The sequence below is a fragment of the Seriola aureovittata genome, chromosome 17 (genome assembly GCF_021018895.1).
Source record: "Seriola aureovittata isolate HTS-2021-v1 ecotype China chromosome 17, ASM2101889v1, whole genome shotgun sequence".
Lineage (NCBI taxonomy): Eukaryota > Metazoa > Chordata > Actinopteri > Carangiformes > Carangidae > Seriola > Seriola aureovittata.
Genome location: NC_079380.1, coordinates 16,172,114 through 16,192,498, shown reverse-complemented (window position 1 = coordinate 16,192,498; position 20,385 = coordinate 16,172,114). Strand labels below are relative to the sequence as shown.

The 20,385-nt window shown below is 39.8% G+C and overlaps 2 protein-coding genes across 2 annotated transcripts; one reads left to right on the top strand and one right to left on the bottom strand.

Moving 5' to 3' along the window:
* Positions 1-515: 515 nt before the first annotated feature.
* On the bottom strand, positions 516-7,380 carry luc7l3 (LUC7-like 3 pre-mRNA splicing factor). The gene is made up of 11 exons (XM_056401862.1): positions 7,142-7,380; positions 6,530-6,596; positions 6,402-6,441; positions 6,171-6,315; positions 5,866-5,940; positions 5,475-5,579; positions 4,981-5,142; positions 4,173-4,546; positions 3,272-3,462; positions 2,884-3,104; positions 516-1,186 (listed from the first exon to the last, which is right to left on the bottom strand). The coding sequence occupies exons 1-10, from the start codon at positions 7,238-7,240 to the stop codon at positions 2,917-2,919; spliced, it is 1,446 nt and encodes a 481-aa protein (XP_056257837.1). The 5' UTR covers positions 7,241-7,380; the 3' UTR covers positions 516-1,186; positions 2,884-2,916.
* A 5,503-nt stretch (positions 7,381-12,883) lies between these two features.
* ankrd40 (ankyrin repeat domain 40) lies at positions 12,884-19,888 on the top strand. The gene is made up of 5 exons (XM_056401656.1): positions 12,884-13,430; positions 14,170-14,318; positions 14,547-15,191; positions 15,834-16,015; positions 17,106-19,888. Exons 1-5 carry the CDS (start codon positions 13,297-13,299, stop codon positions 17,247-17,249), a joined length of 1,254 nt encoding a protein of 417 aa, XP_056257631.1. The 5' UTR covers positions 12,884-13,296; the 3' UTR covers positions 17,250-19,888.
* The last annotated feature ends 497 nt before the right edge of the window (positions 19,889-20,385 follow it).

Sequence of the window (20,385 nt, the reverse complement as noted above, 5' to 3'; positions counted from 1 at the left end):
ATGGTATGCTGATTTTATTACAGGCCTACAAATGTGCACAGAAAATATAAATTATTACAAATACCTTTTCTAGGTCACGTTGAAAAACATTTCGGTTTTAAGAAGCACAATTACTGAGGGATTGTGATAATTTCACAGACTAAAACATGGAACTAGCCTGTTCATGTTTTTTGAAGAGCATTTACTCAGCAAGGTTTTCCAGGTAACCAAGCTAACCTGCCTCTATGGAAAGGCCCAGGATCTTTTGTGCTACTTGGAAGTAAAATGATCGCAGCATGTTCCTTATGGGGAGACCATAAGCTTCAAAACAGCAAACTCTTTAAGTGTACTTTAGTTGGGCACTTGCTCAAGGTCACTTCACTTGCTGACAAGAGGGTTAGAAGCCTCTTTTTCTTAGTGGTTGCCAATCTACCACTCACTGCACTAACCTGATTTTGCTTAAATATAACATACAAAGACATATTTTGTAGACAGTCCCATTGGTGAAAAACAAAAAATACCCACAAAACATTAACAAAGTTTTTTCTTTTTATTCATCAAGACAACATGGACATTAAAAGCAGAGCAAAATTAAACAAATCTTATGTCTTCAAAATCTTTTGATCAAAATTAAATCAGTATATTTTACAGTAAGGGGACAAGAGCAATCAATGTGAGCTCTAAGTGGAGGAGAAAAGAGACACGCCCTATCATAGGTCTAACATTGTACATACGCTTTTCAACTGACTTTGTTAAAAAAGGAGGTCAGGAAGTGAAGTGGAGCCTGACAAACCAAAACAAACCACAAGCACTGTTTTTTTTTTTTTTTTTATTATTTCATTTTCACTAAATGCCAAGAAACAAGGAGGATGTGTAAAGATTTTCAAAATAAGAAAAACAAAAACCCATACTGAACTTCTCCTCTAAGTTTGGTATTTAAAGTGATGTCTGGCTGACACCTAAACCAAGAAATACATCAGATGAACCACAACTACCCTCATCCAGCCAAAAGATAGACAGGTAATGGAACATGGAGATTAATGTATTTTTTTCCTCTCTCCTCATATTCACATGTATGTTCATGTTTTTAAAAATAAGCCACTACACATTTGTGGTTCACCTTGTTTTTAAGCAGCGAAGTGTCAGGTTCAGGGTAAGGATGGGTGCGCTCTTCCAATTCTTCCTCCACCAGATATCCCAGCTTCCCCTGTTGAGCAAAAAATGTTCACAAAATGTAATGTTAGCAAAGGTTCCACAACATGGGTTTGTAGCAACAACTGCTGCTACTGGAGCGCCAATAACACCTATATAATGACTACTAGTCAAATATATCCCTCAATTTAGCAACAGAGGAGAGTAGAAGACACAAGAGACACTGCTAACGATGCACAAGTACTATCCATTTACTAGCACAATGGACATGGAAGTTTTGACCCAGACTATCTGGTATTTTCAAAATATATTTTGTATATTTTAACTTTGATTAAAAGGTTGCAACCTGGACCAAGTCCACAAGTTCTGGTCACTACCTTACATACAAATATTTTTAAATTACTAACAGAACTGTTCAATATTTCCTTTGCCAATGTGAAAGTGCACTAGTGTATTTGATTTCCAATTAAAAGATACAAACACATAATCACAACCAACTGAACAAATGTGACATCAAAATACCCTAACAAAACCTTAGTCCTGAACAATACACTATGTGGAAATATACACATCAGTGGCAGTTTCAGCTGTTGGCATAGGTATATCAAAGCAGGCTGCCTGTGCATCTCAGCGTTTTAAAAATGTGTCTCTGACATTTCTATCAAATTACTTCCTTTTCCCAAAAGTTAAGAAATAAAGAAACACATTAAAAAAATACACACAATCAAGCTGTCAAGATCATGTTTTGGAGAAGTACAGAATTGTTTTTCTGACAGGCAACAGCATTCAGAAATGGATGTGGGTAGAGAAAGGAGTACCTGGGGTGAGTACCTGCACAGTTTGACAGTCAGAGAGTATCCATGATTTTTAATTTGCCCTTTTCTCATGTGGTCTCGCTCACAACACCAACGCTGTGTGAGGTATGGAAGTCAGCTGCAATTCATTCGATAAACCCTACCCTCCAGTTAGTTAGTTACGTTAGGCCCCCCGGTGCTACAACACCCCCCAAACACACACTGCATGGCATTATCAGGCACAGTAAGCTGGACAACAAATCCATGGCATTTGAGTTATGATTACGGCAAAAGAAATGGCTTGTTTTTTTTTTTTTTAACATACACCTTTGACGAAGGCTAAAAGTATGTCTGTGTGTTTACTTATGAGAAAGCGAATCCCCAAGATATATGTATAGATAGATATATAAACATGTAGACACACAGTGGCTGAACTTTCCTCCTATATGGAGTGTAATATCTCAACAAATTATTACATTTTTCTTCTTAAAAAAAATAAATAAACAAAACAAAATAAATAAAAAACAGGTAAATACAGGCAGGAAATTTTGATTGGATTGGTTAATGTTTTTTTCTGCCATTTTGTCCACAATGACAAATATACATCTATAAGGATCAAAAACCGATACAAAACGAGGGGTACCTCCGGGCATGTTTGCTCAGGGCTACACTGGCCTTTCCCTCTTGGCTTTGTGTGAATGTTTTCTACCTTCTTCTCATTCATCGGGCCTAGTCCTTCATCTTCAGTGCATACTTATGATGCACTATTTGAAAACAGGATAAAGATATATGCATATAGTACATAAGACAAAAATCATAGGCATTGAACTGAACGGAACAGGGTGGGAGGGGGAGGGTGAGGGGGTGGGTAGGGGAGATGGGGGAGGTAGGAGGGGAAGTGGGAGGGTGGTGGGTTGGGTTGAGAGCCAGAGGGGAGCGAGGAGGAGGACGCACTTACCTGAGCCTGATCTGAGGTCCTATCAGATCAGTTTTAATTGGACTGAGTGTCACCTTCAGAATGGAAGAGCTCTTGCTGGCCATTGAGCAGAGGGGAGGAGGCAGAGGCAGCAGCCTCTGTCTCCATCGGTTCCGCTTCTGATGAAGCCTTGATGGCAGCTGCATCACCGTCAGAGTGCTTGTCTTTCTTAGAGCTGCTCCTCTCCTCTGTCGCCTTACGGTCTGAGAAAACATACACAACACATCAAAAATGTTACCATTTCTCCTTGGTGGACAGCTGTCGTGTTTAAAAAGGTAAGAATATTGGTATTATAGCAGGCACGAAAACACACACTCACCAAAAAAAAAAAAAAAAAAAAAAAAAAAACATTAAAAAAAAAAGTCCTCACCTTTGTCTTTTGATGACCGTTCTCTGTCCCTGTCTCTCTCCTTCTCTCTGTCCCTGTCCTTGCTGCGGCTGCGATGGCGGTGAGATTTGCGCTCTGAGCTGCGTGACCTCCTCCTGTCACGACTGCGGGAGCGACGCTTTCTGTCAGAGCGATCTCGGCTGCGCCTCCTCTCCCTGTCTCTGTCCCGGCTCCTGCAGAAACAGTGAGGCAAGATGTTTTTTTTTTTTTTTTTTAAAAAACCTTTTCATTAAGTGTCACACAAAGAGATGTATGGTCAAGTGGTACATATATTTGTTTCCATGGCTATCCATGTATTCATGATGTTCTCTGGACAACTGAGGTGTGCTGGTAGCTTTTGAGCGTACAAGCAAGGAATCATTTTTTTCATTGCTGCTCACTACTGGAGACCTAGTATTTAAATTGTCAAATACAGGAGAGATGTTACTATTAGGGCAGTCATGTGAAATTTTGATTGCATTCATCATTTTAATTGGTACTTTCAGCAGCAAGCTTGATGTACCAAGTAATTTCACTGTTTGTGGAATGAGCATGCAGGTTCCAAAATAAACAGCCTGATCAGCAAATGTGGATAGAAATTTGCTTTGGTCGAGAAAACAAACATTAGGGGTCATTAGCCGACCAGCCTGAAATGCAGACTAGCAACAGCAACGTAATGACAGGTCTAACCTGCTGCTTCTTGTTTAGACCGGTTAAAAGTGCAGGTGGTGAAGAAAATCAAAAAAATATCTGAAGAGTTCAAGTTGTAATGTTTACTCTGGTTAGTTGTTGTGGATTAAAATGGGGCTCTTAAACCTGGAGCTTTGTTCTTTTATGCTATTATTGTTGTTATTAGACCAGCAAGACTGTAGTGGTCAACGTGGTTCAAGTTAGCAAACCATACCTGCTGCGTTTGCGTTCCCTCTCCCTGTCCTTGTCTCTGCTCCTGGACCTCCGGCGATCACGGGATCTGCTCCTTTTCCTGTCCGATGCTCGACTGGAGTGGCGGCTGTTGGAGTGGCTTCGGCGTGCCCTCCTGTCCCTCTCCCTGTCTCTATCTCTGTCCCGTTCTCTGTCTCGCTCCCTCTCACGCTCTCTCTCTCGTTCCCTCTCTTTCTCACGCTCTTTCTCTCGCTCCTTCTCCCGCTCCTTCTCCTTCTCTTCCTCCTCTTTGCGCTTTTTCTCTCTTTCCTCCCTCTCACGCTCACGGTCCTCTCTGTCCTTCCTGAGGGCTGGGTTTTCACCTTGGGGATCTTCTGAGCGGCGACGTAGTTTCTCCTGGGAGTGAATATGTAAGAGCCCGCATGTAAATTATCAAGTTGACCATTTTGGATCATAGCTAAAATCAAACATTGTCCAGGTCGAATAACCTATTGCAGATCATTCACTTTGTTAAACAGTAATGGAAAAAATGATTCAGCAACATTTTCTCTTACAACACTGCGGGACTAAAAGGATTATCTTATCTCTTCTCTTTCTAGTCAACATATATGGCATCTTATATTTGAATTTTCAAGACTTATATGTATATTAACCAAGAGCTCTTTTTGAGTCTAAATAAGACTCATAAAAATGTGCCACAATTCTGACACTATCAATCTGGCTTGTTTTTCTATTTCTTGTTCTGGTGAAAGATCCAATAATTTATCATACACAACATGTCGCATCTCAACATCTATGCATGTAGTCTTTGCGACAGGTGATCCTGTTACCTTGAGCTCCTCTACAGTCGATTTGATCTTGGCGTAGCCCATGTGCTGTTTGCCCATCAAGTGGTCATCCACTCGGGACTGTGCATCGCCTACAATGAGGAAGGCCCCACACACCTCACAGACTTCCATCTGTTTCTCCTGGGCTGCAAAGCTCTCAATGGTCTGGATGAAAAGCAAAGACATTGCATTAGAAAGCCAACGTAATAAGCAACATGTTTCTGTCTCGCAGCACACCTGCTTGTCTAATTTGCACAGATTTTTCTTTGGGGACAATTTATGTAAATCAGAATGCTTATTGCTGAGGAATAACTTTTAGCTAGCCATGATGAATGTTAGTGGGACAGATGGAATTGCTTTCTGTCCAAGCTTAGTTTGACTTTGAATATTTGTGAAAGAATAAAGCATATGTTCGTTGACAGATTGCCATACATGAGGAGTGCCTACTATCCTGAGCAGTGTCTGTAGGCAGATTAGCCTGGAGTTAGGGGACTCACCGAGGGGGTGGAGCTGAGAAGCTCTCGCTCCTCCTTCAGCTGCTCCACCAGCTTCATCATTCCCTGGGCCTCCTCCACTCTGCCCTCTGATCCCAGCTCCTCAATCTGAACAAAAGCAAAACAGAGACAGGTTAAATCAATGCAGTATCCTAACACTGACAACCAGATTTCTTGGGGTGTCAGTGAGAACTTTATTTTATGTTAATGTTGTTTAAAGATAAGAAGTTATATCTTCCATGTTGGTAATTCCAGCTGTAATAAAGGTAATATGTGACAGATGTTCAAATTCCAATGTCTTCTTATTCCAGTATCTTCCAAATTATCAGGTCAGTGTAAACTAACCAATGATAGAAATATCTACGCAACTCATTTTACAATATTTGTTACAAACCTGTACAACTAAGTCTTCAATCTTCTCTGTTAAAACCTGAATCTTCTCCTCATTCTTTCCTGATGGACCAGGACCCTATAGAAAAAAAATGAAAAACTCAGGTACATCCGCACAAGTTGTGTACTTTTTTTGTTTTGTTTTAGCAGACAGTTTCCACGGTACTCTTAAATTGTAAAACTGTACTGAGGAAACTGAATAGCCAAAGCCTTGTTTCTGTGACACACGAGACGTCATGAGTACTCCAACAAGAAAATGCAGATATAGGAGCAATTTACAAAGAAATATCCCTAAACCAAAACACAAACCCCTGCATTTTGCTGAGCCTGGGAAAGTGCAAGCCGGGCATGCCCTCTACGAATCCGCCGTTCAACCTCTGCCAGGAGTGACTGAAGATAGCGCAGGAAGTCTCGCTCATAGCCCTCCTTCATGAACCGTGAGCTCTTCTCGTACCTGGATAAAATATGGTAGGAACATGTTATTTAGTGGAAACATCAAGTCATAGATAAAAGATTTCTTAAATCACAACCAGAACTTACGTTTTTCTGAGATTTTCATCGTGGATTTTCTCACAAGGGCCTGGAAAATCAAATTCAAAAGTTGTATTATATTCAGATAGAACAAATGCATTTAAAGATCTAAATACGTGCACAAGTTCTCGACTTACCCAAGTCAGAGCGGGTGTTTGTGAATAGCTCAGCTGGGCAGAACCCACACAGATAGTATCGACAAACCTAATTCAGAAAGAAAGTACTCTTATTGTTTCAAAAATAAATTCTTTAAATATTCATCCTAACGTTACAGTTACATCGGCTCAAGTGGTAAAATGTAACTTATGCTAATTGGGAACAAATGAGCTTTGCAAGTCGTGCAAACTACAGTTAATTTAACACTAATATGTGCTTTCTCCAGTCTTGCTAATCGACTTCAGGACCATAAACCACAGCAGAACACAGATACATGCAACAACAATGGTTACTCAAACCTGACACTAGCAGCAGAGCAAGATCCACGATGTTATAAGCCTCATTGTGAGCCAATGAAATACCGTTAACGTTAGCTAACTGTAATATTAACACGCGTGTCTACACAGCATTCAAAATTCCTGCTTACGCTAGCACATCCCCGTGCTGTGGTGAAAGCTGAGGTGGTACACAAAGGGCTTAAGTAAGCCAAGACTCTGATCCCACATGCGATAAATCTAGGTATCTTAACTGGTTAGTGTAATGTTATCTTATAAAAACCAGCTAGGCTAACATTAGCTTGAATGCTAACTTACGCTCTCGTCATCCCATCGCACGTTTGATCGCTTCTCGTCAGGGGCCAAGTTTCTATCTCGACCCATTAACTCGTCGAGTAACTGGGCTGCTGAAAGCATTTTGGCTAAAAGAATGTAGCCTAGAATTAAAGTACAGCGGTATCTCCCGAAGCGCCAGTTCACACCATCTATTGCGCGCAAAGTACTCCTAATCAAAATGGCAGACGCTGTAACAACAACGCCCGTTCATGGTTCAACTATAAGCAGCCCAGGAGCAGCTCGCGCAGCATCTGAACCGGAAGTACAGGTTTTGACAATACTGTGTTGACCCTATGGACTTGGAGCAGTTTCGTTTTAGTAAGAAATATTACTACATCCCAGTCTTAGCTTGGTTATTTGCTCCCGATAAAATTTGAAATTATTCACATTTCACGAGACTTAGCCACAACTCAGAGTGAAATAATACTAACACAAACGAAAAAAAATCGTTAGCAGAAACGGCAAACACGTTGTGGTTTTAGTCTGAAAGCTTCCCCGGAAGCGAAAGAAAATTTTATTTTTTTACTTTTTCTTTATTGAAAAGGATGTAGATAAAAGATATGAACTAGATAAAGAGATATATATGAACAGCATATTATATGTATAAATATCATTACGCTCCATCCTTGGTAGCTTTGGTATCATTAAACCCTTTCATATGTATTTCCACATTTTATCCATTGTTTTCTATTACTCTGTCATACAAAGAATATGCAGCACCTACTGTGCATGAAACAGTCAAATGCCCTCTTGCTTTAGGCGTCTCAGGGCTGACCAGGGGCGGAGCCAGACATTGTAAACGTTCGAGGCTTAGCCTTAATTTAAGTCTATATTCATGGATTTTCTTTCTTTCCCATTCAGAGCCGCTACATCCAGTATTTACTGTATCAAGCCATTTTGTACATCATTTTGGGAAAACATGAATGTTGCTCAGGAAAAAAATCATCCAGAGCCTGCATCATATTGTGAATCTAATTGTTCTCTGTCTCCATCATTCCGAAACCACAACACAACAAATTTGACAATGACTGATTTTCACTACTGCCACATAAAAAAGAGGCAAAAATGTTCTGATATTATTATTTTTGAATTTACATGACATACTGTATGTGGGGAATGAATTTGGCATAAACAGCATTACTAATCTTGAAACCTATTTGGTTTGCCAGAGTAGAGGTCCCAGATTTAATGTTTAGCTGACAAATCTTCATTTAAACCCAGACCATCATACTGTATGTGCTGCTCTAACTGAGCAGTCATGGATCCACAACAAGGTGAAATAAACGTCTTCACTTCTGTGAACTGAATATTAGGCCAACAGAAGAACATTCACTCTAATGATATTACATTTCATATTACAATAGCATCATAGGATAAACAACATGGACATGTACTGTAATATTATAGTACAGTATTTTACTTGATCGACTGATAATGACTCTGTTCTCCTTTCCTCTTCTTTTCTTCAATCCTGTTGTCAACACATTTTCATCTCTTGTCTATGGAGCTGGACTTGTCTCAGTTATATTCATGTGAAGATTGATCATTTAGTAAATGTGTAATCTGTAAATATAAAGCACCTTCAACTAATACAAAAATACATTTGTAAACTCACAAAAATATCTTGCAAATATAAAACGGATATGCAAAAATCTACAAACAAATTCCATGATTAAAACATATGTGTGAATACAGTCAATGAATTTACAAAAAAATTAAAAACAGACATTTGTGAATACCTTCCTAACATTTACAACTTTCAAGCAGACATGTGTGAATCAATTTTCCATTTGTGAAGCGAAAAAGCATTTGTGGAACAAAATTCTACGCTTTTGGGTTTGCATTTTACACACACAGAGTTTTGAGACAGATTTTCCTCCAGTCGGAACGAAAGTCGACTTGTATCACTCGGCCACAATCGGAAAAGACATGATCGCCTGCTGACACGTCATTTCCGCTTTTTAAAGCATGAGCTCGCAGCCTTCAATGAGCTGCTTTATTTCCCCAAATATTGGCGACAAGTAACGTGCACTACGTTGACGGTTGTAAGATATGAAGTGACATGACCTGGTTAAGGTCTTTTATAATTGGGGTTGATATTTGCTTTGTTAAGAAATGATGTATTGCAATTTTACTATTCATTCCATGTGTAGGCTAAGCTAACATTAACTACTAAACCCGTTGCCATGGCGACAGTAAACAATCATGTTGCGGACTCAGGGAATGAAAGCAGTGTGCTGGATTTTATACACTGTGATGATGATGATGATGATGAAGATGCATTGTAAATAAACCACATTGGTGTTATTTCTTTAACAATTAGTTTATTTTAATCATCCAGTCCATTTGTGGAAGGTGTTTTATATTTACAGATTAGATAGATAGATAGATAGATAGATAGATAGATAGATAGATAGATAGATAGATAGTTTATTTTTACATTTTCATTTGTCACTTCTGTCATTAAATAAATATTTTAATGGAATACACAACTGTTGATACTTCATAAAGTCAGTGCCCCTTGTGTTAATATATGGATTCTCTAGGAGAGATAATACAGACCTAACTGTTATTGGGCACGGGAATAACATATGTGACATTTAAGCCTTTCATTTAGTCATAATTGCTTTCAAATGAATCAACTGTATGTTTATGAATGTTGTGATTGTTATTTATTAGTAACTTTAACTTCCTGCAAAGCTGCTGATGGACATATACTTGCAGTTCACCTTCACTTACCTCAGCACTTTATGGATTTTTGCAGCTGCTTGTGGACTTCATGTTTGCTGCTTTACTCTGTGTTCATGAGAATGTGAGTACTCGTTTTGTGTAAATGTGTCTTTTAATAAAAAAGCATGTAATGTAACCTGATTCTATCCTCCATCAAAGGGAAAGGGTGACATGGGGAAAATAGCAGGAAATGAACAAACGGCATTCAGGCCCACCAGTAATGGCCGTACGTCGTGCACGTGTGGCGTACATCACGCTTGGTTGTAGGTTGTTGGACTCATACAACCCGTCGGACTGCACTTCAGCCGAATCTCTTGGTCCACACTTTGCCAGAAGAATTTGAATGACAAGAAAAGTAAACTGGGGAACACAGGGGAAACTTTTCATACCTGTGTCAGTTTCGGAAATCAGGTGAACAGGAAACGGGGCGTGCAGGGAAGCAGCACAGGTGCGTACAGCTGTCTGCCTTTAGGGACTGCGCACACACTGGACATTGGCCCGAAAACGCGCCAAAATGGATATAAATTCGGAAAACAAAACGCAGGCCTTACTAAGGCTACACCTGGCTCTGAGAACAGTCCGCGGTCAAAACACTCGGACACACCACCCAGGTTGTTACATCAAATGCTTGGTACCGAAGGTAAGTCCGATAGCGTCGGAGACTTTAAATTCACTTTCTCAAGAATGTTTTTCTTGATGCTTTGTATGAACAGTGCGATGTCTACTGACCAGAATGTAAAATAGTCAAACACAAACGTTTGAATATCACAAATAAATATATGTATAAGGGAAAACATGATTGTGTTTTATATTTTAAGCATACATTTATAATAATTACTGTGTGTGTGCTGTATAAGTATATGTGTAATTTAGTGCATGTGTGTGTGATTTAGTATGTATGTATCAGGAAGGCACTACACGTCGACCGGAATTTGCTACCACTAGGTGGCAGACCAACCACCAATAAACATAAAAGGAGTGAAAACACAGGTGCGAGCGAAATGCATCATGATGGTCAACAATACAGCTCTTTGCTGCAGACCCTGCTTGATAAGGATTGAAAATAAATTAATTTTAAAATATGCTACTTTGGTTTCAATGCAGCCGCGTAGCTGTAGTCACCACTCTGGTCAGGAGCAGTGTTCCACCCACAGCACCATCTGATTGGTAACGCATATTATCTATTCAGATGTGCTAGTTACTTTAGATAAGCAGTTAGCGATAGCTTCTCTCTCTCTCTCTCTTGCTCGGTGTGTCTTGGATCAATAGATGAACTTGTTCATCGCAGTGTGGTGTTGTTGTAACTTCAATGTAGAGGATTGTGATGTTTATTACAACTTCAGCCATGTCTTACTTTAACTGGAGCTGCTCTAGTCTGTGACCGTTTGTGTACACAATAACGAGCATGATAGGCTATTACTCTTGAAGTATATCCAATCAGATGGTGCAGTGGGCGGGACACTGCTCCAGACCACAGAGTGCTGACTAAAGAGAGGGAGAAGGGGCTGCATTACAGCCAAAGTAGCACCTTTTTAAAATTCATTTATTTTCAATCCCTATCAGAGTCTGCAGTAAAGGGACCACTTCAGCCTAAGCTGAATTGTTGATCGCCATAATGCTTTTTGCCTCCACCTGTGTCTTTACTCCTTCTTTCATGTTTATTGGTGGTTGGTGTGCCACCTAGTAGTAGTAGTAACTTCCTAATTGTTCCTACCTCTAATTGTGGTGCTTTCTGGATACATAAATACTCAAACTCACGTATACATACATTCTCACACTCATATACCCTCATACTCATATTCTCATGTTATGCATGCATGTGTATCTATGTTTGTGTTTATGGATATATAATATTTGCATGTATGTATATGCATGATAGTGTGCATACATGTGCAAGTGCTTATTACCAGTATGTGCAAGTGAAGTATTCAGTTCTGGCCTAGGCAGCTTCTGATACATGATTGTATTTAATATTATAAGCATACATTTATAGTAATTACTCTAAAAGCAATCAAAATATGTTTTCTATGCATCAAATGTGTTAATATCAGTCAAGTTGGGCTCAATTTCTGTGTTTTAACTTAAGTGTGAGTAATCAAAGTGTAATGTGGGCAAAAACCTGGAAATGGAAAATTAATTTGGAAAAACACTTCATTTTTAAGAAATAAAAACCGCTTAATAATACTCTGTTGTTAGCTTTACTTTTAAATGTCACCACTGGTGTTTGTGCTTGAACAAATTTTAATTAAAAAATAATGTTTTTCAATTTTGTATTCTGAAGATATTGAATTATGAAGAAAATGTTCTTGTTTGCCCTGCAAGGCAAAGGCATTTTATTTAATATAATTACATGTTTTCATAGGGATACGAGAATCCACCTGAAGCTAGACCCACACCTTTGGTCCCCCACAACCAGCAAGAAATGGTAAGTCATGCACATGACTACACCCTATTCCCATATAGGCTCAAATTAGGGTCCTAATGATTTTGAGCTTGTAAAGTGATGTTTCCCAAATAATTCCAAATGTAGTTGTAAATTAGACTTTGTAAACCTGTAAAATAAATTTGCATGATAAATCACCAGAAACCTGGTGCTCAAAGTTCCCACACAGTGCGTGACACTGAAGTTACAAGTAGAATTTTTAACCTATTTTATATGGCGTTATTTTTGTGGCTCACACCTGATCGTGCAGTGGGACTTTCTGGACTTTCTGAGCACGGAATATAATATAATATAAGTGTGTGTGTGTGTGGGTGTATGTGTGTGTGAATATTGTGACTTAGTACCAATTTTTTTTTTTTTAATCATTTTCTTATTCAGGGTTATTTCACTATTTACTTTGTTTTCTATTTACTTACTCTTACTCTTTATTTACTTAATGATGTGACTGGATCATGCCTTACGAGTTTCGTTAAGAGGAACCAAATCGCGTGAAATAACTGAGGGTATTCAGAGGGGAACTAACGTTTGTACTCACTGTTGTTACATCTAAAAATGCCCCCCGATGAGGCGGTGGTGTTTTTGGCAGCCCGCTGATAGAGCTTTGACACCACTGATGGATTGAATGAGTGTATCGAGTGTTGGCAGTGGTACCATAACGTTAACTAACAACAGAAATAAATGACGGAACGTGCTGGATAAACGCCAAAGACTCCGACTATCAACCCGAAGTTACGTTAGCCAAAGCGTTTTTCTGCCACAAGCTAGCACCAAAGACTCTGCTAGCACCTCACCAAGCTAGCCAGTAGGTAAGGTTAGCCGAGAAGCTAATGTTAGCTGGCAGGGCTATTTTTAGTGGCCCAGTGTGCCATCGGTAGGAAATTCGTCAGGCGATTAGTATTGACAACTTAATCCTAGAGGCTTTCGTATATCCTATGATCTCACAACACTAGTTGCCTATACCAAAATGTCCACGACTTCGTTGGATAAAGAATTACAGGAGCGACTGCGAGAGGCGTCTGCCATCGGTGATATCGACGAAGTGCGGACACTGGTGGAGAGCGGAGTAAATGTTAATTCACAGAACGAAATAAATGGATGGTGAGTATTGACAACAAGTGTTGGTTTGCTTCACATTTTTATAAATATTCAGTTTTTTGGTGTTTGTTGAAAACTTCACTGCAGTCAAACGTGGCGTTAACAGGGATTAAAGTCGATTAGTGTTATCTTATTAGGCAGAGCAAGGCTTGTTAGTCAGCTAGACCTGCTATATTATATATCACTTATCCAATCTGCAAATAAATACCGTTAGCTTTAAAGTGACATTGTTCTGGTCCTCTCAAAACAGAAGGGACAAGAGAAAGAAACTGACTAAACGAGTCTGTTATCATTGCCACAGTTAGTTTATTGACTTGATTATCATATCACTAACATAAAATAACTTAACACAATTAGATAAAAACATTAGGTCCTGAACAGTGTTGCATGTGCGGTACAATGTTATGAGCATAAACTTAGATGATTAAACAACATTGTCAAGTTCCAACTTCTATATAACGATATAACTAACTCTTTGTTGTCTGTGCCCAAAATCATTGTGGTGATGTTTGAATCATGCTCAAAAGTTTATTTGCATCCTTGTGAATGTGAGGCAATGTTTTTTTTATTCTGTATGCCAGTGCCCCACAAGCACAATGATGACAGGTGGAACCACGTAAATGTGATTCTCAAGTTATACTGCAGTAATAGACCTATTTATGAATACAAAGTCATTTTATCATATGATATGTTGCAGTGTTTTGGCTCATTAAACTGTGTTCTCTCTTCAATAATCCACCAGGACATGCCTGCACTGGGCGTGCAAGAGGAACCATAAGCACATAGTGTCCTTCTTAATCAGTTATGGAGCAGACAAAGAAATCCTCACAGCTAAGGATGAGCTAGCCTCTCAACTAACATCCAAACCAGAGATCAAACGACTGTTGGGAGGTAAACTACACATCTCTCTCTCCCTTGTCTCCTGCTATGTCACATCATTGTTAGTCATTTTTTTTTAGTGGCATGTGATGTGTCAGATGCAGTCCATGTAATACTTTGACATATAAGCTACAGGTTAGCGCATTGAGTGTTGATTGTAAATTTGCATGTGCGTCTTAGTTATTGCATTATTCTGGTTCAAAGGAATGATCCTCTTTTTCATGTGTATTATTGCCACAGTTGAGGTGGAGGAAGTGCCTGAAGTCAAGGAGCCTGAGTTGCCAATCATTCCCAACTACCTGTCTAACCCTCCCTTCATGTACTCGAAGATGGATAACAAGTCAGAGGTCATCCTAGCACAGCAAATTACACAGAATGGTTCTGGAGAACATGCTGAGGACACACACAGCGATTCACCCTCCCTTTCTCCAACTCATGAGCATCAGAAATCACAGAGCTTACTCTCTGACAGCCCCACTCCTCCCTCAGACCCCACTACCCACAGCCAAGCCCCGGCTGGGGAATTCATTCCTGTGACTGAGCAAAATGGCGCATCACCCAGTCCGGCCTCATCCCACAACCACGCTGTTGTTAACTGCACAGTGCCCATGGACCTGTCAGTTGAGCCACACCTTGTCAATCATGCTGACTACCCGCATGCGGTGCCACACAATGGCACCATGTGCTCGCCTCCATTGGCCTCACCCAGCCCCAGCTTGGCCAGCAGCAGTGGGAGCCAGGTCCAGGCCCCAGTGGCCAGCGCTAACCCAACCATGAGCAGGCAGCAGTCTATCCCACAGCAGCTGAGCTACAGCCAGGCTGGTGGGCCCATGCCAGCTTTCCAGCCTTTCTTCTTCACTAGCACCTTCCCTGTCAATGTGCAAGGTGAGAGAGAAATCACATGTTTTATTATCTGTAATCCCTTTCCATACACAGAGTGGAGACAGACAGGATACCATTCATTATGAATAAACTCTTGAAAATCATGCTGGTGCCATTTTAAGTCCATATGTGTGTGTACAGTGCTAAAGCTTCTCCTACACTTGTAGATTGGCTTTCCTTTTTTATGTTTAAGTGGCTACTTCTTCTCAGGTAAGTGCTAGGAATGCAGACATGACAACACTCTTGTTTGCCATCTTGTCAAACCAGAAAGGGTTGTTAGTGGACATAACCTCACTCACAATAATGACTGAACCGTCACAGGCTCACTAGTAGAGGCAGATACATCTTTAACAGTCTATCCCATCATACAGTGAAACATTTTTTTAAACACGAGATGGGATAGGTTGTTCAAGTTTTTCCCAAACAAAGAAACAAAGCAAATATTTCCTTGGAATGTGCATCAGGGTTGAGAAACTGGAGTTATCATTTCAGGTTGTGATATCTTATGTACAAGACATGTCATTCATAAGCATGCGTTTGGTATGATTAAGTTGGTGTCTCTCACCTTGGGCTATGTCCATCCACTTCTTAAAAAGCACAATCTCTTTGTTAATAGAGAGGTATTGCTCTGGTTCTTCTTTCTAGAATTGGTGCTGAAGGTGCGCATCCAGAACCCCAACGCACGAGAGAACGACTTCATTGAGGTGGAGCTGGACCGCCAGGAGCTCACCTATCGCTCCCTTCTGAGGGTCTGCTGCCGCGAGTTAGACATCAGTGCTGAACATGTGGAGAAGATCCGCAAGCTGCCAAACACCATGTTGAGGAAGGTATGGGAAAGAAGGCTGCGTACTGTACACAAGTTTTTGTTGTCGTCTAGTGTCATGTATGTAAATGCATATTTACAATTCACAACTCATAATGGCAAAATATGGATTTTGCAAATTATATATCCCTTTTTTTTTAATATGTCTGAAGCAAAGATTCAGTGTGTGTGGTGAGACGCAATTATGGTACTTTAAAACCCTTAGCCCTCGGTTTGAACAATTTGCATCTAAATTCATTCTCCCTCCTGGAGGTGGAACTTGGTAAAATCTGAACACACAGACTTAGGTTTCAGTTGTAGCCCACAGCTAACCAACTGACTCCATGGAAAAATGATTCCTCCAAAGTGTTATGGGAACTGTAGTTCTAAAACTTTGAGCAGGATTATCCCCCAAAATAGAAGTGAGAGAGAGAATAATAATGCCTTGTGTAAAAAGGCTCCCTGTCCTGTTGGGTTTTAAAAATATTCCAACAGTTTTGCTCTTCAGTCTTTCTCTGTCTCTGCCTCCCTCTCTGTCTGTCTGACTAATGCATGCACACTGCAAGTGACACTGCCCCAACTCTCTAATTAGGTTGTTTGTGACTCACTTTACCTTACTGAAATCTCCCTTACCATCTGTGTACACTGTATTTGTCATTACTGCCTCTGACAAGTAATGACAGTGTAGCGCCTGGTCAGATTGAAAGTAATTGTAAAATGGAAGGTTTTTGGCTTAGGGCTCTGATTAACGTTTACTTTCAGTGTTGATTAATGTGTCGGTTATTTTTTCAATTCATTGTTTAGACTGTGAAATGTCAGAAAAATGCCACATTACAATTTCCCAAAGCAACATGATGATATGTTAAGTGAATCAGTGAAAATTTGCCAATTATGTTTGGTAGATGCATTACAATTGTACCCTGAGATAATGCTTTAATTTCCCTCCTTTTCTATGCACTTTGGATGTTAATTGAGGAAGAAAAATTAGACCTTTTAATCATTTCAAAGTTACTTTCTATACCGTTGTCCTGATAAAAATGAATGATTAGCAGTTGAAATAGTGTTTGATTTTAATTTTAATTTTTTTTTTTTTTTTTCCTCCCTTCCCTGTCCAGGACAAGGACGTAGCTCGGCTGCAGGACTTTCAGGAGCTGGAGGTTGTGTTGGAGAAAGCAGAGGGCCTGTCCCTTTTCTCTGCGACCGGGGGCCTAACAGACAGACCCTGCTACAACATGAAGGCCTCCCGCCTCACCTACTAGAGCTAGCGCAGAGCCCCAGGTTTCCCCGCTTATGATGGGCTTCTGTAGCTACCCTCAAGCAACCATAACTAGTTGCCTGCCCAGGTCCCTTGTTACAGCTTTGTTTGGCTTTGGTGTTTAGCCAATTTCTAACTGGGATTTCTTTTTTCGAGTTCTGTAGCTATTGTCCTCCTCCTGTCCTCCTCTGGCCCTCCTGCCGCTTTAGTGTACCCAACCAGTTCTAAGCGATTACTGATGCATGGTGTACTCGATTATGTGCGAAAGTATTTGGGCCCCTTTCTCCTCTTTATCTCTTTCTCTCCTCCCACTGCACTTTGTGCCAAGGCTCTAGTGGGACAACAGAGGGGAACATTGGCCTGTCTTCCTTATGGACTGGACTTGAATGGGATTCTGCAATAGCCTTATATGGACACATCCCTATACTGGCTGTGAACTATGATCACAGAGGAAAATGGTCAGATGAGACCGGGTGCAGAGGATGACAGGAAGGATTTACATAACTCTTACAGATAAGATTATCATCAGTCCACAGAACAGGACGAGTTGCAGCACAGTGAACTTTCACATGGCAACTTGGATTTCTAACAAATTTACCTAGAGAGTCTTATCAGATATTCTAGCTGGCGTACACACTTTCATACATGCTGTAGGCATAAACCTTAGTGTCTTTTCCTGCGGAGGGCACCCATTACTGGCCTAATTGTTAAGGTGGGGGTAATCTCACACCAGGAGAGATTTAGGTAACTTTGGACTAATAGTACTTTTATTTGCTGACAACACATACAGTATGCTTTAATCTGTATCCACACAAAGATGGATACATTTGATTAGGAGTGGTGATTTCCCTACATATTTAAGTCATTCAGTTGTACACTGTGGAAAAGGAATAATTAGTTTTGTTTGAATTGTTCTCCTGTGTGTCTTTTCATGTAAGACAAAAACTTCATTTTTATTGTAGAGATAAACGTGCAGCAACTTGAACCAGGACTTATTTTATTTTTATTTTCTATAATACATTATCGCCTCTGCTTTGCAGAGTGTATTACACGATTCAGTCAGCATAACACTCTGTCTAACTGTGAAGTATTTTATTTTATTTTTTTCATTTTTGAGTCATGTTGATTCTTACTAATAAAGAGAGACCGTGCATTTGCGCTCTGGAGTAACAAGGCTCAAGTCCCAGCAAAGGTGTATGAGGCTCACACTTAATTTATCATATAAATTAAGCCCTCTGTTGAATACTTTCTGTCCCTGTGTTTCTGTGTGACTGTAATTAGAATCAAAACCAAAAACTAATCTAGCCAGCAAAGATACTAACTGCAGAAAAAACTATCAATGCTTCAGTAAAGTATGCAGCTTTGTTAAGTTTGTGTGTGTGTGTGTGTCCCCCCCCCCCCAAATGAAGAGGAAAGATGTAAGACATAGCAAAGGATCTTGGTTTTATGATTGAGTGCTTCCTTGTTCCTCCAACACTAATCCAAATTAGTACCATTTCTCATATGTTTATCTCTGTTGCACCGTGTCACCACAGTTGAATCCTAGACTATCTATATGGTGACTACATTTCTTTAAAAAGAGACAGAATACCACTATATATGGCTTCAGTTTGGTTGTCATGGCTAGTCTAGGCCTAATATGTAATTCTTTATTTAAAAAATTTATAATTTTGAGTTGTGTAAGGTTTTCTATTTGGTACCTTAACTAGAGGTGTTGCTATCTGTATTAAATGGAGACTGACCACATGGTTATTTACACTAAGGGCAAGAGAAAAATGTTCTGCTTTATATTAAGAATTTAACTGAGTCATGACAAGTCAAGTGGCACAGCCATGTTGTGTCAGACGGTAATGATGTTTATGCTGCTTTCATCAACACCTTATATTCCTTTAATTCTCAATGCTGGGTCTCATTTATTTGAAGCAGTGCACTACGCGCTCACTACACGTCCTACAATCAAAAAGTTTCTTACCCAGTGGTAACTGTTTACTGTTCATATGTATACCTGAAGCTCTTACTGTATTTGTATGTTTTATGATATATTTTTTATTAATTTGTATAATTTTTTCTTTAACCAGCTAGGCCTGTTACGTTTTGTGTCAAAAAGTCTACTATCGTGCAAGCAAGAGTTCAACAATAGGATGAAAAGGAGTGAGAAACTATTGTTGAAGCCAAGTGCAATGTGGAGGGAAAAGAATGTGTTGCCAGAAAGTTTGCTGTGAGAAGAAGGGACTGCCAATAGTGCTTATTTTATGTTCCCAACTATGTTAAATGCTTTACTAAGTGAAGTTGTGCCACATGTTTGAGGCAGGAGCTTGGTTGAGAAAGTGGGGCAATGTGGGAGAAAACACCCCGCTGGCCGTCTGGTGCCCTGGATGAGTGAGAGCAGCATGTTTGAAGTGGGTTTTTATAGGATCCTCTCTGATTCTGTGGGAATGAGATGACCAACATTGTATTTGTGGGGTTGCTTACTGTTCTAGAAAAAGCAGAATACAGTTTGACTTAACCTATGCATTCAGAGTCTGATATTTTTATATACAGTACGTCCTGTGTACTTGTAGAAATAATCTTAGGCACTGTTAAAAGTTGTGAGTTTTTGTTCTGGAGACCTGTATCTGTTCTTTGATAAAGCATGGTGAATTACTTGGGCTCTTCCCTCTTTTTCTCTCAAACTGGCCTTCTGTCTTAGAAAAACCTACAACCATCTGACTATTGCAGTTATTTTAATGTGAAACTTCCATCTTAATTCTCACTTTGAATGAAGGGACCAGTTAAATGTTGCAGTGAACTCCCCAATAGTGAACCGACATGTATGTTTCAGCTGAGAGCCACTAGAGGGAGCAGAACAGCAAATATTGGTATTTGTTGAGCCACATACTGTAGAATCAGAATTACATGCCGCTTGCAGTGATGATAACAGGATAGCTTTTTTTTCTGCTTGGATTTAATTGAACTCATAAAAATGATTTTAAAACATGCTGTTTTGATTTGATCTTTATATGGAAATGCAGGAGTATCTGGATGCTTTGGACCTTGCTGTATTGAAGATGCTCCTTCAGTACTCAGTTCTTAAGAGCTAAGTAAACATGAGACTGTCTCAGGTTTGGCCATTCCATGTAAATTAGTGTAAGTTTTGGGCA